Source organism: Saccoglossus kowalevskii, chromosome 1 (assembly GCF_978046115.1).
Source record: "Saccoglossus kowalevskii chromosome 1, keSacKowa6.1, whole genome shotgun sequence".
In the NCBI taxonomy this organism is placed as follows: Eukaryota; Metazoa; Hemichordata; class Enteropneusta; family Harrimaniidae; genus Saccoglossus; species Saccoglossus kowalevskii.
The window spans coordinates 11,187,795-11,214,678 of record NC_140641.1 but is presented as its reverse complement, the minus strand read 5'-3'; the positions used below and the strand labels follow the sequence as shown (position 1 = coordinate 11,214,678).

The 26,884-nt window shown below is 37.4% G+C and overlaps 3 protein-coding genes across 3 annotated transcripts in view; 1 reads left to right on the top strand and 2 right to left on the bottom strand.

Annotated features, from left to right (window-relative positions):
* LOC100313671 (neuroligin 1/2-like protein) overlaps positions 1-5,388 on the bottom strand; it is a 63,082-nt gene extending 57,694 nt beyond the window's left edge. The window contains exon 1 of the mRNA NM_001168130.1: positions 4,648-5,388. Within this exon, the coding sequence (NP_001161602.1) occupies positions 4,648-5,044 (397 nt within the window). The 5' untranslated portion in view covers positions 5,045-5,388. The remainder of the gene's footprint in view (positions 1-4,647) is intronic.
* Positions 5,389-21,813: 16,425 nt separating this feature from the next.
* LOC100374805 (transmembrane protein 126A-like) lies at positions 21,814-25,216 on the bottom strand. The gene is made up of 4 exons (XM_006825328.2): positions 25,037-25,216; positions 24,190-24,325; positions 23,750-24,003; positions 21,814-22,474 (listed from the first exon to the last, which is right to left on the bottom strand). The coding sequence occupies exons 2-4, from the start codon at positions 24,315-24,317 to the stop codon at positions 22,200-22,202; spliced, it is 657 nt and encodes a 218-aa protein (XP_006825391.1). The 5' UTR covers positions 24,318-24,325; positions 25,037-25,216; the 3' UTR covers positions 21,814-22,199.
* Positions 25,217-25,461: 245 nt separating this feature from the next.
* The window catches only part of LOC100329000 (synapse-associated protein 97), a 125,419-nt gene continuing 123,996 nt past the window's right edge, over positions 25,462-26,884 (top strand). Inside the window, exons 1-2 of the mRNA XM_085498703.1 lie at positions 25,462-25,705; positions 25,850-25,981. Of these exons, the coding sequence (XP_085354829.1) occupies positions 25,687-25,705; positions 25,850-25,981 (151 nt within the window). The 5' untranslated portion in view covers positions 25,462-25,686. The remainder of the gene's footprint in view (positions 25,706-25,849; positions 25,982-26,884) is intronic.

Here is a 26,884-nt window from a genome sequence, read left to right as displayed (position 1 = left end):
CTAACAACTCACAAGTGAGGTCAATTTAGAAGTTACATCCTGGTCATACCAATTTAGTTAGTCTTTGCTGCCACGGTTCTTCCTCGCGCATGGAAATTAACTTTTGGCTTGATCAGTTTAATGCATTTTCAGTAATCTGGCTTAACCTAGTTTCGCTGAAACTGTTATAAATATAACATGTGATGAGATTTATGGAGTTGCCTGTATTCTACATTTTAATAGTAAGTACATCACGGTATGATATACCTCTGGGGCATCATCCTTGCCCAAGGAACAACAAATTGATAATTTTGGCACATTTAAGGATGCAATAGAGTGTAGTGTCATGAATTAGTTTACGCGTATCTGTTGTCCGACTTAATTAGCTGATTATTAGCGAATTGCTGTGTTATGTCTGTCATCGTTTAGGCTTATTTGAAGTTTTGGATGGAACTTGGCTCAGTGATTTGAAACTAATTACGAGATAACCGTCGCTATTCGGACTACTATTTCTGACAGTTGGTATCCGTAGTTGTTAATGTAGTGAACGATTAATCAAAAGATATGATGTGTCCAGTACTTAGTGTGATTGGCTTTATGATTGAAGGTTACGCCCTAGAGTCTTAATACTGTATTGTAATTGGTTAGAGTTTTGAAAATGAATAAAGTTGTTTTAGTTGGTCTTGGCGAGTACAGCACGACAGACGCAGTCGAGTCCAGTCCTGGAGAGTCTTGGGCGAGTCTTGGGTCAGCCTTGCGATAGTCTTGGGGATTTCCCCCAGGGCGCTGTGTCTTATAGAGTACTCGACTGTCCGACTAAGACGAGAGTTGAAACGTATTTCGCTGTGTGTGTCTTATTTGACTGTAAAGCTTAAGTGACTTTCCCGATCCCGCACCTGAAGGGGACGAGATATAGAGACGAGACGAGATCCCCCCCCCTGGCACGTGTGGAGAACCCCAGAGAAAAGAATCTCCCCCTCATAGTAGTGTGCATTCACTAGGCTTTGGACGGTCGCAGTTTTCAGACACTCGAGGATAAAATAGTTTGCTCAATTTTTACAATTATAATGAATATTTCAAAATACTTTGTTCGATATACTGTCTCGACGGCAAATTTACGAGTCCTGTAATTTAAATCTTCATATAACTTCTAACGGTCAAAGATACATTTAACGTCGAAATAACTGAAATTAGTTGAGATTTATGTGAACATATTCAGACGTTTCATGCTAATGTGTTCGAAAACTGCTATACTGAGTGTACAAACCAGACGATGTTACTCAAACCGAATATTCCATTGCACATTGCTTATCGGGTAGTAGTTGAATGTTGTGACATCGCTTCGCTCTGATTTCAAGTTAAATGGTTTTCTTATATCCTTCAGAGGATAATATCAAAGAGTGTGCACGTAAGCAATCCAGCATTGTAGGCCCTCCGCCTACATTAATAGCATCTAAATAAAGCATTCACATTATTTTCTAAATGTAGACATAGTATAATCACCGCGCCCGCCATGACGCCGTCTCACCCCAGCATTCACTCTTTGGTAAATATTCTTTTAGATTTAAGTGTTCTGAGTTAATCTGTTGAATTAAGAGCGCATCGTATCTTCTGTGTTCTTGTTAAAACTGCAGGCTGTATAGAAAGTTTTATCGAAGACGGGTGTGGACAAAACGTAATATTGTAATATCAAAAGTACAACTTACAAACTTCACATCAAGTGAAAAGTATTCTGAAAAAAAAAATGCCAATCAAAGAGGAGTTCTGCTTTATTTGTCCAGGGCATTCCATGATAGTGTCGGTGGTATGCGGCGTCGTCATAGTAAATGAAATTGGACAGAAAAATGCAAAGACCTGGGTAAACAGTGTAATTGTACTAGGGCGACAATTGACTTGAAATCGCCTCATGGCGATGGGTATATTTTGTAAACAAGTTCGAAGTGTGTTTGATTTTATAATGTTGTTGTTGATTATTAACGTCAATATACAAAATACGTAGCTTAACTATAGGATTAAGAGTTATATAAAAAGTCAGAGATCATCCGTTGATGAATTGCACGTACTGTCATTTCTAGAATATATTGTGAGGTCACACAAGTTATAATGATTTGGAGTGTGTGTAAAGCACATCGACACTATTGTATTTGACTAGTACTTGTTGGTTATATGTTCTTCCACTTGGAAGACAAGTACAGTATCATAGTCGTCGTTATAGTATATTGCTCATGGGTGTTGGTGTTTTAATATTTCAATTTGTATTGACAAGTTTTTATATACAAAAGTATTCTTAAACTCTCATAATGGAATAATAAATGAGAGTTCCCAGGGATGTCCTTCAATGGTGCATTTCCCAAGGCGTAGTTCATTTTAGGTGTCTAGCCATTGATTACCCCTATTCAGACTAATTATTTAATGACCCGTACTAAACTGCGTAGAAAAGACCCTATAGTTGGCGATCCTTGAGAAACCATTAGAAACATTACCACGACTTAGTGTCGATACTGTATTAAAGGATTGCATTACATATGTATTGTTCGCAGCTACTTGGACGTATCAGGCCTTGATATATGGCACTGTTGTACACTGCTGCACGGTATGAAGGGCGCCATTAAATGGGTATTCTTCAATCATTAGTTTATTCATATTCATTAAGTGCTCGTTAAATTCAAGGCACTCAAAATGATTAATAAAAATAGCCTGTATGTTCGTATTATAGAAAGATATGCAGAACTCAGTTTTAACCGTCATAGGATCTACGTCCCTGGAGTCGACTGTGACGAAAATGATGTAGATATCTTTGAGGCAATGAGAGAAAAAAAAGAAAAGAAGAAATTGCATCTGTGCAAAAGATATGCGCGCGACAAGAATAATTTTCTATGTTAATTAGGGTCAAACTAGGGCCAGAGGGCAAGAAACATTCGTCGTTTGTTGTTCTTCAATGTAAGCTGTACTTACTGCTATTTGTATATTACACATTCGATTTAGATTAAATTGACAGAGATTCGAATCATAAGCCTGCAGTCGTTTGTTAATATAATATAATATTTCCAGTCTAAAATGGTTATTTTAATTATACCAACCGATTTGAATATTTGTAAATACTTTGAATCGTGAATTGTACAAGAATCGTGCTAATTCTGTTAGTAGTGTTAATGTCACACAGTCGAAGGATATGTGCCCATCCTCGGGTTTAGCCACATGCTTCTCAGTGTTCTTTTGCAATAATTATCCCCATCACCATGAATTAAATTACCCTTTTCCTCGTAAGTTAATTTTAGCACTACCACTATAATTTATATGCGGGGGAAATCAATATTAAATATAGGGGGTTAATTTGAGGTAGTGTGCCCTTTAAGCCGATACGACGCGCCACTGACACGCACAGAATTGCTGCGACGCAACTAGTTGTACTAATTCACAGGCGTGTCATTGACGTAACAGAAAATCATATATTGTTATAGTGATCAAAAAACAAAAAAACATCTTGCTATAGTTATAGAATTTGTAATTTGGTTAAATGAAATTCACATATTATAAACATGGGGGAAATGGGGATCACAACCAATACAGTCACATGCATGTTTCCTTTTTTCTTGACTCTTTCTCTTTCTGGCTCAACTTGATTTCGGGAATCAGTAACGTTAGAAGACACACTGTATCTTAATAAATCGATTATGAACAAAATCCTGTCCATTCACACACCGCATCGTTGTATGTGAATATTTCATAGCGAAATGGCTAGTGAAATATTAATAAATACATGCATTGTATAGAACGATAAGGGCGATAAGGGTGAGCGCAAGGTAATAGTAAATAAATAATTTGCAAACGAATTCATGCGAGCAATTAAGTGGAATGGAACGAAGCGTTAACACACATATTATATCAACAATATAAAGAAATTCTGTGGTCACAAACAACTACAAACATATATTGGTGAGCATCTAACGTAACCATGGAAATGTATAAATATTTTAAACCCTCACATATGTATCCGCTACAGGAGAATCAATAGTAGCGAACGCCATATTAACATATTGGTGTTTGTCATACATACGTATTATTTGGGAATGGTGTATTTAGCGATCAAACACACATCAATTTGATGTTGAAAATGGTAGATAATGTGTTTAAGATCACATGTGATGTGCATCGTGAAAAGGGGCATAATGGCGTTATGACCCCAATGGCTTCAACCACGGATACCTCGGCATTGTTGTTCCGCAACGATACAAACTGCTGCGTGACATTAGCATCGGGAAAGTACTATTCATCACACGAATAATGTTGTCACAGTAAACGTATCACGTTTGCTATTTGTTGGTTTTCCCGGCGGATTGTCAATTGACAATTCGTAATATATATAGATATATCAAGGTTACTGTCATATCAATTACAGTAGTGTTGGCGTTGTTGAAATTGACCCCTGACCCAGGCTTACTAGTCGACGTCAAGCCAAACGTGTGCGGGATTTACTGCAAGATATGTTTGACTGAATTTAATAATTTAATGCCAGACGCATAAAAATCCCCTTCATCCCGATGGGGCTAATACTGATCAAACGAACCGAATTAAACCTATAACACATGGTTATGATTCTGCTCGGCGTCTCTGTCGAGCATTTCATTGTCACTCAAAGAAAAGGGAATCACCCTATATAATGTTTACCTTTAACTGGCTTGAATATATTCAAATACAGGCAATCTTCTGATATACTTTGCATGTACGGGACAACCCGAGCTAGATATTTCCTTCTCCATGGCGAAGTATTTTCCGTTATTTCTAAATTCTGTGGACATGCCGGGCCGTACACGGTGGAGTTCCGTATGCCCTGCCACCGAACCGGTGACAGAGGTTCGCGAAACCGCAGACTGTCTGTGGGGGGTGCTGCATAGGGTATTCCGAGGTACTGGTCAACGTCCCTGAGGTCCGGGTTGTCCAAAATCACCCGCTTTCCCCGAACCTGTCCGTAACTGGTATTTATCACAGGAGCTGGTTTGTCTGCTACCACTAAGATGATATAAATACACACGACATAAAAGATATCCCACTTCAATTCCACCATTGTGTCGTCTGCCGTGAGACTGTTCTGCCCAGAATAGGATAAACGTGTGACACACTCTTACCGTCAGTTGTAATCATTTAAGAAAGTAACCAGTGAACGAACACATATACATGTAGCGACTACTTAATCCCGCTGTTGGCCAAGGCACGCCGGCAGACTATACACAAAATCACGGCGTACACTCATAATTTCGTCAGCGGAAAGAGAAGCGACATGAGAAAACCGGACGAAACGGCATTCTTTCAGAGGGATTCCATTCAGAACTGCAAAAATGAGTCAGAAACCCCCGTTTATATGATTTCTGACCATGACTGAAGACAGAGACACACGACGCGGTCGTAGTGACTAATGATACAACGGGAGCATACATTATCCTATTCAGTACCATTATTGAGACCCCTTAGGTAAGTGAATATTACTGCTGATTTACATAAAGGTGTTTTCGCTTCTTGTTTGCCATTTTCTTCAGTGCGGAAATAAATAAATGGGAACATTAGGTTTGTATAAAGGTTCGGTCTCTGTAGATTTGTCAGATGAAAATATTAATATTCTCAGACACAGCTGGCAGATGTCGCCGTGGGTGTTGTTTTATCATGCGGAACATCTTCTGTGAAGACGGCAAATTGATTGTAATGGGGGCGAGTGAAATATTTTTACAATTATTGTGCTTCCCCGACCTTGCTCAAACGTCATTAGACTGTTAAATGGTTTTACGCGTCGATGAACGCGAAGAAAATGGTAAAAGTTTTGGAAACAGAGTTGATGCTATCAAACAAAAAGGAACGTTTACATATCACACAATAATCAATCATGGCAAAATAGCCTAACAAAAACAGTGGTGCAATAAGGCAAATTGGTATTTCGGTGGCGTCCCACCGAGACTGTTAAATAAGCTGTATGTTCAGGAAAGCGTGAAAACGTGAGTTTAAGAATGAGATTTATTGAGAATAAGATTTATTTTTCCAAATCGGCAGTACTACTTGTCTCACAGGACAATCCCGGTACGGGTGCGGCGTTTACGCAAAATGGGGCATTTCCCTTTGACAACATTTCTATAGAAATCACGAAATACAAAGGCCTGGAGAAGCGGAATTGTTTAGAGCTAGAGAGTGAATCTACAATAGACTTGGAATTGTGAAGGGTTTGAAGTAGATCCGTGTTGAAAAGAGAGCCACTGAATGTGTCGAGAGGGCATCTAGGCTGGGTTGTTTGTTATTTTGATATGAAGTGACAAAACTATATACAGTCTTAGTGAATGAAAGCGTGGTATTATCGAAACGACACGATTATATCAATCACTGTCACAGGTGGTGGAAAATCATTCCAGGTCGTAAACTTAATCCTGAATGTTCCCGGTCGTGAAATTAATTCCAAAAGTTCCAGACCGGGACTTTATTTCCAAATCTTTTCGGCCGTGAATTTGATCCTGAATGTCCCTGGCCGTGAACTGAATTCCGATTGTTCCGAACCGTGAACGTAGTCTTGAGCATAACCTCCAGGAAGAACTCACTTAATTGCCCACGATATAAAACGTACACGCTTTCAAGCATTGTTTTTGTTTATATGTGGATTGCTGTGACATATTTCTTTGAGATAGTGGTTCGCCCATATGGCTATGAATATTTATATAGCGTAGAACACTTATTACAAATTGTTATATATCCGAAATCAGGGAAAAAATATTATCGTACATCCCTCGTCCCATCACCGGTTTAGTGCGTTTTTCATTTTAGATATTGCGTGGTTTAAGCTGTGGAATTTGTTTGTTTCATCTGTTATCTCTATGTGGAAGCTAAATTAGCATGCTTGTGTTTGACTTTACAGGTGGTCACATATTTGAAGAAAGGAACTGTCGCCTCGCGGAAATCCGCTGATCATGGGAAAAGGGTTGGCTTCTTTCCGGTGACATTTGTTTTCTATACATTGAGAACATGAACAACACGATCGTTATCGTCTTCATCCGATACGCCGATTCCAAACCCACATGCCGTTGTTGATAATCAACTATTGTATAGAATCGAACTTGTCCAGGGGCGTCCAGTCGCGGTGTTTGGCAGGGATGTTAAGTCCATGGCGTAATTATAGTCAGTCCTTGTCGAGAAAACAACCAATCCGTACTTCGAATGTATATCATACAATTACAACACTTATTTAGCATTCCAGGATAATTAATATCCATATGTATTATTCATAGTAATAACGGGTTATTCAAGATTGCTCCCTGAAATACATTTTTGACTTGTGGTGGTTAACAGGTGGTTTATATATATATATATATCGCCCTCTATAGTTCACAATTGTTAGAACGGAACATGAATACAAATGTATCATGATTTAAAACAGAATCTGCGACACGGATAGCGCAACTTTATTAAGAACGTTAATGAACTTGCAGCGTGGTAGCATAGTTGTGATGACGAGGGCGCCCATTCTTTCTTTCAGATGTAGTCGGTATCCGGAAAACCATATAACATATTAAAGAAAACGGAAAGCTACCACGATTCGTTACTCGGTCCATATTAAGTAGAAAATCGAAGTCGAGTTAATTTAACACAGGTTTACTGTCACGTGTCCGAGAAAGAAAATACCACTGCGTGTATCCACATTTCACTGGAGACACTATGTCGATACAATAATATAAACTACACACAAACTAACAACCCCACTATTTATAACAGTCGTATCCACATACATGTACATCACAGGTAACAATGATAAATAACAAGATGGAAATCTATAATAGTGACGTAACAAACAGTATAATTCAAAAATCCATGAAAAACAAGATCAAGTAGAGTGTTGCCATATCGTCGGTTGGTGGCGCTATATACATTTCCCCCCAAGTGCGTTGTACATATCGATTATTTTGTTTTTGCGTGTGTGTTTATCACAATATATTGTCACGTGACATTTGCATGATACATTAGACACATGTATATCACGATATGACTCAACACAATCCGCCGTATAGCAATTTCCTTTGTCACTTTGAAAGTTAGAAACGAATCTGCAGGAAAATCATAGGGGGGGGGAATATTTATGAATATAATTCTCACACAAACTAAAGAGAAAAGCCCCCCCCCCCATAAATCTTCAGCAATATTGTAGTGATGAAACCAATCTATCTCACAATTAACTGAAGAACAATGCACAGTTATACTCCCCCTGGGGTTTCGAATTATCAAACACTTTTGCCAATTCAATTGCTTTGTATCTGTAAGAGAAACACACTACAGTCTTGCTATTAACACGTCTTGTCGGTATGTGTTTTGTTTAGTGTGTGCTAGGATAATTTTCATGTACTATTGGTATAATATTCAGTTCGAATTGGAGCTTGTCCTCAGACTGGTCAATCATTTTGATATGGATTCTCGGAAGATGTAGTTAGGATAAATGTTGTGTTGTTTCTTTTCTCCACTGGTATTTGTTGGTTTTTAATAAATTTCTATCAGAAATATGTAAAATAGAGTGAATATTGGATCGTAATATATGAAATCAATCTCGAATTGAAACCTCTATATTTTGACGATAATGAAGTGTTAGTAATAGGGCGTTGTCTGATTAAGGCTATGAGATGACTAGGTCTATAGTCGAGCTTTTCTAATCTTGAACTAATTTTTCACTAAGTGTGGGGATGATTTACAGTTCACCAATCAGTTAGAATCATCTTTTCAGTAGGCATCCAGCCTAGATTTGAAGCAGTTCAAAGATAGAGCGGAAACAATGTGTTTATATAGGTAAAAACTTCTAAGGGATAACAATTCTATAAACGGGAATGCCAAATACTATTCCCATGTTCAAGCAATATCCTTCCCGTCTATAAACTGAAAACTCCGGCGAATCATGCCAACCATTTGGTTGAACGTATTCAATAAGAGGGAAAGACGAGTGAGTGTAGTTTCTTCGATAGTTTATTGTTGGCCCAAGTCAAACTTAATATGATATTGGTATTGAACTTACCGAGCCAACTTGGGTGGTAGTCGGTGACTTAAGTAGTCGATTACCGCCATTTCCGATTATTTTCCACATTACTCAATGTAATTACTCAATGTATTGTACTTTTATACAAAATTATCGAAAATATTTGTGACTATAGCTGATTCGATTGAAGTGAAATGATATTATAGTTCGAAGCAAATATATTTGGTGCATTATTATTATAGCGCACTACACTGCGTCTAAGAGCGCTGTACACAATGTTTTTTAATGACTCTTAAAAGTTGCTGTTGATGAGCAAGAATGTAATGACGGAGGAAGATCGTTCCATAAGACTGGGGCAAGAATTGAAAATGCCCGCCGGCCATATGTTTTCGTAGTAGTAATGGTATCTTTAGGCTGTGGTTGACTGCTCACCGATGACCTGAGAGTACGTCGCGGTTAATATGATGTCACAGTGGATTTAAGATTGTCTTGACATTTGCCTTGGATAATCTAAAAAGTGATAAGCAATATACGTTCGATACAATGTACATTAAAGCATTTATTGCTTTTAAAGGAATCTGGGTCATAAACACTGACACAAACGTCGAAAATCAGAGAATTAGTAAAATCTGAATATACAGTGGTGACCTCTGGCGAGTTTTCATACAGTGACATAAACACTTTTGCCCAATACGCCAAATCAAATGATCATCAGCTTCTTCCTAAATAAGTTTTCATAATTTTCGTCGAAGATGGCGCTATTTGTGAGAGTTTTAAAATACTCGTCCGTTTGTTCTTATTTTGCAAAAATATTGGTTTTTCATTTAAAAATGCAATATGGACGAAAATATATTAATTTTGTTGTTCGATATTGTAGAACATATCGGACTATGATTTATCTTAACTTATAATTGTTGCGTTTAAAAGACATATAGCAGTACTCGTTAGATTAAAAATCAAACATACTAATACGCATGTGCAATACATTTTATTGTACGTACCATATCAACCGGCGCACATGCGTATATGGGATTTCATTATTTTATCGAATGAATACGTTTTCATGTTATGATAAATCATAGTCCAATATATTCACCAACATACAGCATTGAACAACATTACTAAAAATGGTCTCGCTCATATTGCACTTTGATGGAAAAACGTATAATTGACTCTTTAACAGACTGCTCTTAGATTTTAGTCACGATAAAGACTTCTCTTTTGAAATCTCGATGAATATGGTGAACGGTTAGAAATAATACAGTAGGCAAACGCGACACCCCCGGCGGTCTGAATTAAATCAGTCTGCAAACGAAGCCTCTCCGGTGGTCTATAATTCGGACAAAACTATTGACTGGAGAAGAACAGGTGCACACATTCTGAACTATAAGTAATGCGACGATAGTCACTTTGATTATCCTGAGTATACTAATTTATCCCTCAAGAATTATAACCACACCAAGTAACAATGCATCTTGTCTGGATTACTTTAACGTTGGAATGACCAATGACCACGTCACATATCTCAGATCAATGCAAAGCAAGAGTTCAACGTCCACTAATACGGTGTGCGGTGCAACTCTCAAATACACAAATATTCGTTACTTTTGCCTCTGGGTGATCTAAAAAGAAACAGATTAATACAAAAATGCGAGTGGGCCAACTACTAAACTTGCCCGCCTGTCAGAGAACCTCTGTGTTACATTTATTAAATATTTTTTTTTTTTTGTAAATCTAATGCAAATAATATTTGCAAATCAAATATAAGGATTAGTCGTACACAATTCGGAAAACCTGCCAAGTTTCTATTGGATGTCAAAATAATTCGCATATTAAGTGGCAGAAAACTAGTATTATAGAGAACGTAAATAAAGACTTCATTTTAAATCGAATAAATATCTCTCAGACTTCTTAATATGAGTGGTTTGTACACCAAGTTCATTCACGTTCATGACACCCCCACCCTCTGCACTTGTCTCCAATTGAGTAAAACAATCCGACAAGTTGGGTTTATTCGAAATATTTGAAGATGCATTTGAGCGTAAAAAAACGCATTAATGACATTAGCAATCATTCTTGTGAATAAAATATCGTCCACCTTTATCCTCGTACAAGGTCATTAAATAAAAGATAGAATCTATGACGTAGTGTGATTTGGAATACTGTAACATCACATTATGCATGATGGCGTTATTAGTCTGATGACCCAGAAAATAGAAGTCAAAACAAAAATTGGTGAAAGTTAAACTGCATGTCAACTGACTCGAGACATCGCTATGGTTCAATAATAGACATACAGTTGTAAATTATATTAGATATGATACATGGTAATGACTTAATTGATTCCTTGTTTAAGACATTATATTTGGCGTACAGCAGAAAGTACAAATAATTGTCACGTATAAATAATATAGAGTTAATTGCTGTTTCAAGGAGCTTTGAAAAAATTATCTGAATTATATTATTGTTGTATTACGTTGTAAATATTACAGAGAATGATAAGCTGTGACGCAGGCAAAAGAACTGCCAGTAGTTAATAATTATTACAGAGACACTAGAAAATGTTGTATATAGTGTACCCAGTTATCATGAGAGATACGCTGATCTGAAGAACTATCATTCCAAAAAATGTCACGTTACCCTTGACGCAAATTAGAAATCTGAGATAATTTACGCTGTTTTTCCTTCTCTAGAACGAGAGTTGCGTTATCATCTCCCAGCAGGCCTCTCAGAAACACCGATTATGTGTTATTTTAATTAATGTTACAAAAGACACATGATTTACGAGTTTTGTTTCCAGTCTTCCTGATGATGCAAATCATGCCTGACACGTTGGCGACAGACAAGCATACTCCCCATCCCTCATACGGCGCAGTACAGCGCATTGCAAGTCCAGGTGCGTACCGCGTCATTCTCTCTACATTCGTGTCAACATAAAAAGTATATACGTGTTTGGTTTGGGGGAGTTGTTTACAGTGTTTTGTCGCATCGACGGAGGCGTGACCGTGTTATTCGAGCTGATGGGCTGAAACCTCAGTCACGCATCATTTAATTCGTTATTATACGGTGGAACAATATAATCCCAACGAAGTAGAGACAGTCCGACTACTGTACACAGAGCCATAAATTAGAAGCAGCTTCGGATGATAGCGTGGTCAGAACAGCAGTATCTCCAAAGGCAGAAGAACGGCGCGTATACGGCAAGTAACGTCGCATGACGATCTTTCATTGATAGCTGTCAATCTCAGCCAAGTGTGGAGATAACAGCGATTCGCTCCGACTGAGAATTAAACATAAACACCTAACTGGAATACTGTGATATATACGACTCGGATTACGTTCGTATACGTTTCGTTGAGAACGACGAAAACCACGTGAACACGATCTACTAAGTGTACTCGGCGCAGATGTGGCCATAAAATAATACCATATTCCCATGAGAACGGAATCTCACGAGAATATCGTGTCACCAGACTGTTAATGAGACTTCAACCATGTTTCTTTTTATATATCATACCCGCTGCACATCTGTTGGAACGTAGGCATTTGCATTCGGTAAATCCGCAGACGATATCCAAGACCTTGACTGCGCTGTGTGTGATTTTTCAATATAAAGGTGAATACGTTCAAGTTTTGTCACGGTGTGGTTGAGTGTGAGTAGAGCGTCCTCTGGTGATAGAAACTCCAAATCCTGACAGGTGGCAACGTTTTACGTCAATACCGGGAGTTATCATATTATTTTAATCACAAGTCCATGTACGCGTACATATAACAACAAACTGAGAAGCTAACTCTATTGTGAAGAGCTGACAAAGAAAAGCACTGCGGAACTGAAACTGGTCACCATTCTCTTGGAATACAGCGTGTGTAATATCAACTGAACCATCACTCTGATTGGATTTGAAGGAGTATATAAACACATAAGTGATTGGAAGGCGGAAGAGCCAAAACAACCCTGAAAGGTGATATTGATGTAATTTAAGATAGCAGAATCGCTAGAGCGTCTTGAACCGTAGCACAGTCCCGTTAATACGTTTTGCTTCGTATTCGCCCGGAGGGTGTCACAACGAAACTTATACAGCGAGGGTCCACGAAACGACGCGAAGGATGACAATGATGTTATTTGGAGAACATCCGAGTACTTTCTCATTTCTGCCACCAAGTATGGATTTATCGAAATCACCATTCACATCAGTAAACGAGTTGTTCTACGGTAGGTAATATTATAATTTCATGTACTGGTGGTAGCTGTGTTGTCTTAACGACATGTGATAGTGAAATGGATTATATGCTAGTGTATGTTACATCGCTTGCATTCTGGAGTGTCGAGAAGGTATAACGAGCATCGCCATCATCAGGACTATGTAATAGCCGCAAAACACCCCGGGGACCAAATGCAATAACTTGCTCAAGTATACTTAGCGAGAGCTCGATGTACTGAAATATTTGGCAGGTTGGCGAGTCATGTCAGATTTGTATTCTATATCCGCCCTATATTGGTATTTCACCAGTCACATAGACTGATCCCGACCATGGATAGGTAAACACGATGAGAAACTAGGTTCCGCCTGTAGCGGCGCTGTGAGCGACCGTCTGCAAAATACGTGGTGTTTATTTGCTCTGGCAGAAGAAACATACACATAGCGAGGTGTGACACGGGTTTGCAGTGTAAAGAGGCGCACCGCGGGGTTAGTAGGTCGGTGCATGGAGCTAGCTCCATGGTCGGTGTACAGCAAGATAATCAGATCAGTCTTTGAATTTAATTTCGATGGGTTCCTAAACTCCGTAAATTGTATTTGCGCGTGGGTGTAACAAACCCGAAGGGTATCATTCATTATATCGTAGGAAAATTCGTCACTACGTTGACAACAAATTGAATTGTTGAATTAAGATAGAGTCGAGTTCAAATATTTGCTTGTTACCGAGATTAATAGTGTTGAGGTGGGTGTAAACCAACATCACAATATTTGAGTTAATCGAAACGAGAAAAAAATGATGTGCCTATGGCGTTATAATCGTATCGATGACAAACCGGCATCGCCATCTACTACGGCTTGAAAATTATTAGCACTTGTTCTCCAATGGAAATGTGAAATTGATCAAACGCGTGATGTCAATGTATACGCATGAAGTCATTTTCGAGGGGTCGAATCTTAACGTGTTTCTTCATTTGTCGAACCTCCTTGCGCACGCAACAGGTACAAGTCTCATATTCATCACACGACTTAACACCGTTTTATATATACTATACATATTTCTGAATCTCCCTGGCCTACACTTTCTGTTCTGTTTTTAATGCAACCGTATTATCAAAACATTTACCGTTATCGATATAATGATGAAACACATATAATACTAGTAATGAGATGACAGCATTACAACGCGTTTACATATCTCAGTGATCGTGTTTATACCCGTAGGTCAAAGTTCACTGGTCTTATTGGATAAATTCCTAAATATGTACAAGTGTTTTGTCTTTGTCGAGACATATAGTTTGCATGCATGACACGGTTCATGCATCTATGCATGGATGTACTAAGAACATAGTACATCCATGATCTATGTAACATGGACAGTAACAACCCCCGGGCGATATGCATTGATAGTAAACTAATCTAACTACCAACAACTGATAACGTAATAGTAAGCCCCCATGCTTATGCCTGTAATCCAATATTTGTCGATATGAGTGTCAATTAGGCCAGACAATTTGAGACAAGTGCGAGTACAAGCGCATTTTGGAATGCTTTAGAAGGAAAAAAAAACGTCCGAGGCGCATAGTTCAAAATGATGCGCGCGGAAACGAGAAACAGAGCGAGATATTTTTTTCTCAGCCTTAAAATAAGTTTTTTTTTTAGAAAATTTAAATCTAGGCGGTTTAGACAATATTTGTGGCCGCCTTATACTCTCTTAACGGAGCAGTACGTCTATGTTCTATTGTAGATAATGGATTGATGTCCATATAATAAATTATGTTTCCTGGGCGCTCAGGGTGAAGCATATTCCACATCCAATTAAATACATCGATAAAGACATCGTTAAATTGCTAAAGCAAAGCAAAGCAAAGCATGTTTGTAATACTAATATAACATTACAGTCAATTTTATTGTCAATTGTCTTGGAAAATTTATTTATAAATTATGCAGCGCATATTTGAATGCGTGTAAACAAACAATGCGTTTTCCACGCGTTATATAGGGGTCCCACATCGAGCACGGCGCGGTGCGACATCTTTGTGGCAGGAAACTCGAGCACACACACACACACACACATACATTAATATGTATGAGAGTATGTGCGCGTTTGAATTTCCTGAAAACAAACAAACAATTCATTTTACATGCGTTGTATACGTTGCATGGGACCCATAGTGAACCACGACGTGACGCAACGACTGCCAAGCTGTAATATGAGCGTATGTTATGCACAGGACGGCCTATACTATGATGGAGTCGTGCAGCCTGCAGGTACACTGATTTTGAAACTGGAATGCGCTTCTTCTTTTTCGACAATCTCTCATGATACATGTATTAAACCCGTGTAGTAACTTATCTGTTAACTTTCGAGCAACAGTCCATCTGATAATATTACTAGAACAATTGTAGATAACTAATTTGGTCTGCGGCCTAGTCACATTCTTGAATTAGCGATGGTAAAACTTATGCACAATCACCACTAACACGTTATCAATTGGGCCAGTACCATGACATATTATTTGCCCCTCGAAAAAAATTCGGGGGCAACGCCCCTCCAAAATCAAACTGAACTCCTTTGTGTCAGCAAAATTTGTCTCTCAAAATGGGCTTAGTCTTTTCCACGAAACGAAACGAAACGAAACGAAACCCAAACCCAAACCCTAACCCTAGGGTTAACTCGCATTTTTTTTCATTGGCCCAATAATATCTGAGAAAATTTCACACTGTGAAATACGGACGTGACGATGTTTGAGGTCGTTCAAAATCTAAGGTTAGGGTTAGGGTTAGGGTTTCGTTTCGTTTCGTTTTATTTTGTTTCATTTCGTTTCGTTTCGTGGAAAAGACTAAGCCCTCAAAATGCAGGAAATAGCGTCTCAGAGGGTCTAGATTTCAAAATTTTTAAGGGGGCATGCCCTGGACACCACGATAAAAACTGTCGGTTCCTTGTGTTGTGCAAGTGCCTGTCATCACTGCACGTTAATGATGAACCCATTTCATTTATACACACATCGTATTCGACGAGGTGACCAAGACAAAACCAGTTATGTAGAACATAACGCAAATCTATACAAGGTCACAACGAAGGGAGCGGTGTTGAGGGGAAACCATAAACCAGGTTCTTTATTGTGATGTCATCACGCATATAGCATGAAGCGCAATGTCCAAAGACGACCTATTTACGTTAAGTCTAGTGACTAAATATTTCAGTTTAATACATGGGTATAATGCGTAACATACATTCCCTAGAAGGAATGGTGGTGATTTCAGACAATGATAGACTTGCTTGCATTCTGTTACGATTCTGATGAAAAATTCTTGTAAAATAAATATAAATTGTGAACTCAATTTATATTTATTTTTCAAAAGTTTGTCACCGGAATCGCAACAGACTGCAAGCAAGTCTAAGAGAATGACAATATTGTCAGATAATCAACTTATTATATAGAAATGTGCAATACATAGTATGGTTTGGCGTTGACACGGAGAAATTAAGGTAGAGATGCAGTTTACCTGACAGGTATTTTAATTAGTTAATTAGGAAACCAAGATGACCTCCTTTGTCCACAAAGCTATATATTTTCGGAAAGCTTATTGTATGAATTTTAAAGTTTTGTTAGTATTTTATTTTTATGGACACTGTAGTTTGAAATATGCACAAAAATGGGCTTTTTTGGTCAAAAGTAATTTAAAAAAAATTAGCTTCTAAACCATGCTTCTGTTTCCTGTCAAAATTGGTTTATGGGTACATCTGTTTACTATGAAGAAAGCGCCGTCTTGAAAAATGTCTACCAGTTGTCAATTTTGCAGGGCAGCAGCTCCAATTTCACCACTTCAAGTTTATGCATAAATTAACACCCAGGCTAGTTGTCTGTACGATTGTTGTAACACTGTTCAACCAAAAACGATGCCCGACGGCGTTTTGAAGATAAACACATCGTCAATCATTTGTGAAAAATTCTAAACAAAAGGTCAAAGCGTCTACGAGCTATTTTTTTTAAAGTTCTGGAATGTGCACTAAAAAGAAGCTGAGATAATTGCTAATTTGAATAACAATTCACTCAGTAAGAAGTTTGATAATGCTCATAATTAAAATGGCTGTTACAGTTTCAAATTTGAATGTATTATCGTTTTGTAAAAAGTTAAATACAGTGCATAATATGGAGATCCCGTCATTTTTTCACCATGTTTTTTTTTATTATTTATGTACAGCCTTGGTAAATCTTACTAAGCATTCAAAAGAGATAATTTTGCACTTGTTATCTATATTTTAAATTTTTTTTTTAGTATGTTCCACTATTCACAATTCTACAAAATTTCAACAGTCTATAGCCAAGACTTTTTGGATAATAAAAAGCAAAAAAAAAAAAATTCACTCCCAAGTGCCCACGAACCTGCATCTCTACCTTAACATGTCAAAATAATAAACAAATTTATTTTCAGGTGGATTTAACGTGGTTTTAATTTATCCACACAGAACATTTGTGAATATACTCTGACGACCCCACGCTACCACGGCACCGTGACGATAAATGTAGCCTGGAACTGTAGTACGCGGAGCTTTAAACTACATCCTTCACTACAAGCCGTAGCATATGCTCTCTATTTTTCTCAATATCTATACTCGTTGTTATAGTAACAAGTGTGAAGAAAACGCATCTGCTTGGTCTTACCCCTCATTTCAATATAGTACACGCATCAGTCGTCCCATCTATTCGCATTCCTGTTGTCTGATCCTAATATACATTTCGTAAAACTATGATATCTTTTCCATCTTTTCTAGTACTTGGACTGAGTCGTGTCTTACTTTGTCACGCGCCTTTCCGAACTCCATAAATCACGTGACTTATGTGTGTACCTCCTGCATCAGGCGTCGACATCATTCCAAGATCATATGTCATTTCTTGTACTGGCATCTTCCACGCGATAGCGAAATGGTTTTTTTTTTAACTGTTTTCGACTTATTCGTTCTTGCTAGCCTTCATCATTAGTTGAAACCTTGAAATATCGTTATTATATGATTCATGCTGCTGATGGTGCGAGGTAATTTGCATTCTACTGCGCTAATCTATTTTGACAGAGCGATGTAAATTTATATAATAAGACTTTCCTGGCATTGCCCAATTGTCATAAATATTGTATACGAATTCTGTTTAATTTTTCTAATACATTCATCGTTGTGCGTCATTTAGTCTTACTGATTTTCAATGCCGTTCTTACCTCTCTCCCAACTCAACGAAAGTAAATGCAATACAATAATTAATGCATACTGATCAGTAAGATAAAGCACACTTTCTCTCTAGATGAAAGCGTACATGATTAGAATGATAACTCATATACATTAAGTACTGTAAAATAGTCATACATAATTAATGATAAATCTGTGCCAAATATATGCATGGTTTCTAACAAGCTTCTAGTGGAGCGGTCATCCTTTTTTCAAATACTATTCTTTTGTCTTATTTTCAAGAACACGAGAAGCCATTATATTAATATATACATTTTTTCATTCCTGAGCCTCGTGGATCACAAATATGATACATTTTACTATTGGAACAGTATAAATACTGAATTGTGTCATTGTTGTTGTCTATAAGAACTGATTAGCACCATTATCAAACAGAACCGATGTTTGGCTACAGAAGGTCTTCGTGGCCTGAGTGTATTCTGGAATTAATAACTTTAATCAAAAGTCGATTAGATGGTACCGCAGTATTTGAGATCAGTACTCAGATAAATGCCATCGACACATGCCTTGCATAGTTTAATCACGCACTGGAGTCTGCATATCATTCCGCTGCCATATGTCTGGGCATAATCAAGACGTCAAACGCAGTCGTTTCACTCGCAAACACCCACCACTCCCTCCCTCCCTCCCGGGTAAAACCTTAGACGCAACCTTAATCTGCAAAGCGTAAATAGGGACCGGGAGTTTTGACTCGGCATGTTACGCGATTTCAGATTTAGTGAAATTTCACATCAATAAACGCATTTATGGGCTATAACTTGGTGGAATTTATTGTTTTCCCCGAAAAAAACAAACAAACAACTGTGAATCCCCATGGTTTTCTTCCTAAGGGTTTTACAAAACACTTCTTGAACGTATGTCTGCAAAAAGAGTATCTTCTACATAACGATGTTTGCAAAAACGGGTGTCAGTTTACGTTCACGAACGTAAGGGTGAAAATAACCCCAATGTAAAGATTTGTGACAACCAACGTTAATCCCTATCCCATAATTGTGCCCAAGTGAACACCAGGGTTGAAACGACAATATTCAGAAAGAGACAACTACAAAATACAAAACTGCGCAAAGCTTTAGAAATATATGTTCCAGGTGCAGAGCTTCGTTCCGACCACGCAAATGCCGTTCCGATGGTGTGATACATGTATATTAAAGGAAGCAGACCATTCTTGGCGTCACAGTATATATTGTGTTTTACCAATAATTTTTTGTCTCTTCGAACAGAAAGTTGAGCACAAGGAAAACCATTTTCATTTGATTCGATCTGATTAAAGAAGATATGGAGGGGCCATTACTTTCTAATTTATCAGTTGGAAATAATACCTTATTTTAACAATGGTGTACATATCTCACTTCATATTACTACTAAAACATTCGCTGTTCACGACATAGACACTATGAAATTCTAACGATTTATTTGATCCTATGGGGGGGAGGGGAAGGAAAACCACACGCTCGTGTCACGCCCTCAACGTACCAGAGGCGTGCATCACGTGCAAAAACATTCCAACTTGAAACGTTAACTGTGGAGAATTTGGCGGAACTGAAAAAAAAACTGTCCTTATCAAGATGTCACTTGAAGTTGGGTTCTAACTTTGTGGTATATGCCGAACATTTCCCATATATTAATGTTATATGAGAAATGCTAAAAATCAGTTGGTTTGGCCACAAATCGAGAAATATTGAAGCACTGAATCAAACCAACCGTTTGTAGTTCCACGATCAAAAATAGTTTCCATTGTTGTAATATAGGCCACTTTACTTTAGGGGAGTATTCTAAAATAGATTTTAGAATTATAATGGTGCTTACAGTCAGTGGTAGGTTTTCTGCAAAGGTACAAAGAGGGAATTGTATTTATGTACGTTATACTTGCATTCATATGACATAATAATGGTATATTAATAGAACTCAATATCCAATTTAAAATTGTTCGATCTCATAAAATACCGTAACGGAGGTGTGCGAGGGGCAACGCTTTCATACTCAGAAATAAACTCACGCACATTTTCTAAATTCCAACACAGAGGGCGCATCTCTAACTCGGTTAATCAACCATAAACTGTAAATGCTTCAACGCATAGCAAAGTTTAGAAGATAGTTCCAAGGGGAATGACAAGGCTACCAATAAAAAGGAGGAAGACCATAAACTTTGCACAAAAATACTTCCAAACCAAACATCTGTTAAGACATTCTCACGTAAACAATCTATTTTCTATTTTAACAGTCCAAAATATCTACTTATCCGAGAACGTCGATTCATCACGCACACACACACTTTTCAGCGAAAGTTGCATTCATTTCACTTCAAACCAAAAAAGTCAGATAGCCACTCTGATCACACATTTTAATATGAGAAAGCTAAAAATACCATAGAATATTCAGTTGAAATTAAACTAGAAAACGAAAATGAGCACCCACAAGTGGCCAAGGGTGGGTTACCAGATAAAAAATATTTTTTTTTTATTTGGATTCATAATAAACTTGTTATAACTGATAAATGAGTAGGGAAATTCTGACAAGAGTTTAAAGTGGTAGAAGCTATTCATATAAATCAGTCTACTACAGGCAGCAAATGAATTATTAGTGACTACAATAGGTGGTGCCTTAATTGTCACACAATTCACTGCTTCAGGTCATTAACCCTTTTGATGTGCTCCATTTCATATTGTCAAACAGCCAGAAATGGGGGCAAGTTATCTGCACAGAATGTGTGATCAGTATATCATGGCATCAATACACTTAAGACTCACTAAATTTTGAATTTCAGCGCATAATCTTAATCGAGACTGGTCATTGAAACCATTAGTGACCAAATGAAAAATGTACATTATGTAATCTGACCTGTGTTGAAGATGAATTTTATTTTCTACTGGCACACCCTATTTATGACTTGTGATCAGTATATATTGATGCATTTTTCGTTAATTTACCCTTGGTTCATAAATTGTGTACACATGTCATCTCATAATATATGTACACTGAGAAGTCTTGGCAGATACATCATTGAGAACATGAGACTGATTTACAATTGCAATGATTTATTGAATTTCCCTAACTGAACTCCAAGGTTTTGCTTCTGTATTTCTGTTTGATGTCTTGCACATATGGCCTTTGGTACTGAATAAACATACAATAATACATGCACCAGAACACTTTCTATTACTGTAGAATACTTTATTTTCGCTTGGAATTTATTTTCGCTATTTTCGCTGAAGGGACGATTCCATGAAAATAAAATCCAGCGAATATACTTTTTTTCCTACATTTCACATTAAACTCATCAGAAATCAGTGAAAATAAATTCCATATAAAACGCCCAAAAAGCCTTTTCAGCGAAAATAAAGTATTCCACAGTACATAACTATTGTTATCACCAGCATTCTACCAATGCAAATAGTAAACAGCATAAATTTGCATAGCCATGCTATCAAATTTGAATATTTATTTTGTAACAATAGACAAAAATTAACATTTAAATATTGTTTCTTACAATACCTGGCGAAACAATGAACTCACTACTAGCATAATTCAGAGAAAAAATCATTCTTTTATTTAAAAAAGTGGCAGTTCTAGACACACATATATTAGAAAACACACTAACTGGAATTACTGCTGCTTTCACTAAAATGCAGATGAAGAAATCCAGGATTTGAAATTGACATGCTTTTAAGACTTCAAACTGTCAACACACATCCTTCTTTCCCTCACACCAATTTTCCAAATGCTTTCTGTTCGAGAAATTATAATTTTACAATTAACAAATCTAGGAAAAATGATTTCTTGTTTCTCTCTCTCATTAATACATCTTTTCGTCATATCTAGGCTTCTCGGCTGGTTCAAAAAATGATCCCATATTCTTGTACGCCTTGTATGCTTTCGTCGACACATACCCACCCAATACAGTTTGATAAAAGGCAATAGTCAGAAAACGAACTTTCATATGTTTGTTCATTTTTGTGTACCATTTCCACATTCCCAACAGACCTTTCTTGTGCGGTGGTTCCATGGTCTTACTTCTGATAGCGACTGATGCTACCAATGGAGCTGCCAACAGTGTGGGATAGATAGCACCTATAGATAAAGTTAGAAGGCAATTTAAGATTTCCTCATGCACTCGCATTGGTTGGGTGATTTTTATTATTAATGTGAAAAGAATACTAATGTGCATATTTTTTGCAACACAGTAATTTCTTTAATGTTAACGTATTTTTTCCATTAATAAAACACATTACTGTAAAATACTTTATTTTCGCTTAGAATCAATTTTCACTGAAGAAATGATTCAGTGAAAATCAAATCCAGCAAATATACAATTTTTCCCATATTTTACAATCAGTAAAAATAAATTCCACACAAAACACCCAAAAAGTCTTTTCAGTGAAAATTAATTCCAGCTAAAATAAATTATTTCACAGTAAATTAAATCTGCAAATAACCTAAGAGCCAACATTTACAATGTTAAAAATAAGATTCTGCCCAGGTGAAATATCCAGAGTTTGATGTCACTGTTGAGTTTCTATTCTGTTCTGTACAAATTACATGTGCAAACCATAAAAACAGTCAATTTAGCCTCATTTTGGCTTCCATCAAAACCGAACATCATTGTAATTACAAAGAGTTCATAACAGTATTCCTGTATGTAGTGTTCTCCACACTCACAATATACATGCAGCACACATGAAATAATTCAGTATCAGTAAGGCATCTAATATCAGCTGTTTTCATTTATATCAGGTCTTTAGTGCCAAGTGAGAACTTGAAACTAAGATTCTGGCCACTGTTTCTCGTAAGATTTTGTCTGCATTAATAGTTAGTGCGTTTTGCTACAAGCTCCATGTTATTTGACATTGTTATATGACCTTTATTCAGAAATCAATGTAATATCCCATGTTCTATTCAGGGTCTAACTAAGCACAGTTGAAACCTTGCACCTGTGGACACTAAAAAAGTACAGGTGATAATTGTTTTGATGTGCACTTGATACATCAAAAAAAAACTGTCAACAAGCAATCTGCTCTCTGATTGGTCAGATTGTTAGGTGCTAGGTTTGGGGAGCCAATCGGACACAATCTTGTAAGTAGCTTTGCACTGACTCTGGGTTTGTCCTTGGCACCTTAATCCATGTAGGAGCTGCCAATCAAACATTATACATGTACAAGCACATAGGTAGACATTGGTACAGTTGTTGTCGACTAGCAGGATAAGATGGACAAATCAATTGATTTACTAGGACTATAAGCCTTCTCATTAAATCATCAATATGAAAATATGAAATTGATTGACATTCACAACTTATTAAAGTTATTTTTTAACAAATGCATCATGGGAATAATGCTACATTCTTACCAACAGCAAGATTTAAAGTAGCCCCTCTGATCTGCACACATACTGGACAATCTATTTTGCCAAGCAGTATAGGTATATTAACAAATGTATGCCACATAGCCGCAGTAGTTATGAATGGGACAACCGCCATGGGTAACGTCGACACCACTACACCCGTTGTCACTCGCATCATTCTACGATAAAACGACATTGCTACCAAACCAGACAATGATGCATTGAGGGATAGCGCTAACATTCCCGATGAAAATGGCCACCTAGAAGAAAAAAATTTTACATTAGCGATGAATACACCAATTTTATAAGTCTCATTTGTTTGTTCTATGTGTTCTTATTACTCTAAACTTTCCCATAATGTTCAGGCATTTGAAAACTGAATCATGAATCTGAAATATCAAAGCAATGGGATTAGGAAATCAACTAGAAATGATTCTGTTACTCACGCTTCCTTATTCGGCAATTCATTTATTTTCTTCCACTGTTCTTGAAGAGCTTCAGTTTCTGATAAATATTCATATTTTACGCCTTCCCTGCTACCATCATCATACTCTGCATATTGTCGGTCATCCATTTTGCATCCTATTCAAGGAAACAAATTATCTTTAGGGAACTGACTTTAACCCTTTGAACACCCTATTGTTTTAATGCAGAATTCTTTTTTTTTTAGCAAATAAAAATGCTTTGTTTGACCAGATGAACAGAATTTTCCACTGTCTACAAGTCTATCAATATTTTTGAAAAAAAAATACAGAAACCATGATGCATGTTTATACAGTGAAAGGTTGCTTTTGTCACCCGAAAGTGTTAATTTATTAAGTACTATGCCATTCTTTTATCTGAGCTCACAAAATAGATCTCTATCATATCCAGGTACACATCTATCTGGGGAGAAAATATATTTTGCTACAACTTATATTGCAGCTATATTACCTCACTTTCTGTTGACAATCTTAAAAAAATCATTTTCATGAAATAATAAATTATTTTTGTTATATATTACCGGTAACAGAATTGTTAATGTTATCTAATTGGGCAATGATAGCATTAATATTATTACCCATAATGCACTGGGGTTTGGTCACATTGCCATTCATGACATTGATATATATAATTAAAAATTCAAATGAGCTAGATAACGTGGTCTGCATGACTTGTTGTAGGAATATAATTATAGATCATATAGTTAAGAAGTGCGTGCATCTAACAATCATTTGAAATGGGACACAGTGTCGTCGATTGTCACAAAGTCGTATAGCCATCAACCAAAGCAGATATGAATGCAGTACATACGGCAACGATGTTTGTATCCAACGAATGTTATATTTTTCCAGGCAAGTGATCATTGGATAACCGAATCTTCTATCGATACAGATCTCCAGGGCGATTCAGCAACCAGTAGCAATAATTTCGACCTTCACCGGGCATTGCAATGAAATTGACGGGCTACTGCACCATGCGCGTTCTTTCTATGAGTGACATGTGCGCATGAGCAATACCAGGTCAAATGAGTTTAATTTAAAATTTGAAATATCGAGCAATGTTATCGTGTTCGGAGACCGTTGATTTATCGCACTAGATTGAGACTGTAATATATCAAAATCAGTATAAACTCGTATAATTCATTTTGAAATTATAGTTGTTTTTAGTATCTCCCCTCTGCTAAAGGTCAGTCAGGTCACATGACCAAAGCATCACTGTCCTAGGACGCCATCTTGGATAGTAGTAACTTTCAAGTTCCGTACGAAAATCCAATTTACTTCGACTGTTGGAGATCATTCGCCGTTGTCATTGTGCAACGCATCGAGGGGTTCGCAGCGTCTAACATAGTTTGCTATATTATTTGCATTTGCTGTGTCTCCACGGACGCGCAGCTAATTTTTAACGAGGGTGTGACTGTATACGCTACAAAACTGGAGTCTTTCGTTTATTCCATTCAACAAATGCCTGTTCGCAAGCAAGGTGAGGAAACCAGTGATAGGTTTTTGTGCTGTCCATATCCTCACTCCATTGTGTTTATGTTCCCTTCACGCCTTGTATGTTCTTACCTTGTATAATTCGTTTTTTTTCCAACAGTGACGCAATTTTGTGTCTTTTCCCCAGCAGATGCCCATCGGGCCCTCGAGCTGCTCGAGGATTACCACAGCAAACTTACGAAGCCGGGGGACCGACCATTACGAGCTGCCATCGAGCGTGTTATTCGTATATTCAAGAGCCGTTTGTTCCAGGCCTTGCTTGGTAAGTTAACACGATTTCACAAAAAATCAGCATTGCCATATCGCTACAATGTGCTAACCCATGAATATTTTGTTTACATTTACCTGTTTTGTGTTTTAAAAATCGACGCGTCGTGAAAGGATGAACCGTTTCGGTTATGCATGATTGCCCTACGAGTCCTTGCTTATTCTGGTTGTCAATTTGTATAGTCACAGGTGTGATTTAAAAAAACAGTATTCATGTTATAGAGTCCCTATTGATCTCTCCTCGACCGAGTTGTTGAGTTGCCTACACAGCTGTGTACCGTTCTACTGTGTATCAACATCATCAGCGGCATACCACGAGGTTTGCGTACACGTTTTGGGTTACGACTAGTGTACCTACCCATTTAAAATATTGCAGGGGATCGCAACTGTCACTTGTTTATTGGAATTTAAACTGAGTTGTCACCCGCCTTGGGCGAAACAGGTTGGCTATCAGGGTACACTCACCCGCTACAGTGAGTGTGCCCATGTCAGGTTTCTCTCATCCATGAGCCTTGTCTAACTAGAGATGATGCTGCATTGTATTGAACTCAGCATCAGGTCTGTATTGAGGATATAAATACTTGTGAGACACACACAACAACTAATTGGCTGACAATTCCAGCTTGTTAACTTGTGATTAAAATAAAATGACCTCTGTTTTCAGCTTCATTTATATTGTTTACAATTTCCATAGACACTCATACATATATTCTATATTATTGGTTATTGTACCTAAACTAACTGTGTGCAGTGTGTGTGTGTGTTTGAGTAGTGTTACCACAATACCATTTGTCCATATAACTTCAGGTGACAATAGGAAAAAAAAGAAGAGAAATAGTGTAATTGCTAGTAGGGCATTCTCCTCCAGTTACTAAACATGTTACTATGACAAAATACC

Coding starts and splice junctions, on each gene's coding strand:
- LOC100374805 (XM_006825328.2), bottom strand. CDS start 24,317: ATGGATGACCGACAATATGCAGAGTATGATGATGGTAGCAGGGAAGGC. Junction 24,004..24,189: donor GAATTGCCGAATAAGGAAGC/GTGAGTAACAGA, acceptor TTTTTCTTCTAG/GTGGCCATTTTCATCGGGAA. Junction 22,475..23,749: donor TACTTTAAATCTTGCTGTTG/GTAAGAATGTAG, acceptor CTTTATCTATAG/GTGCTATCTATCCCACACTG.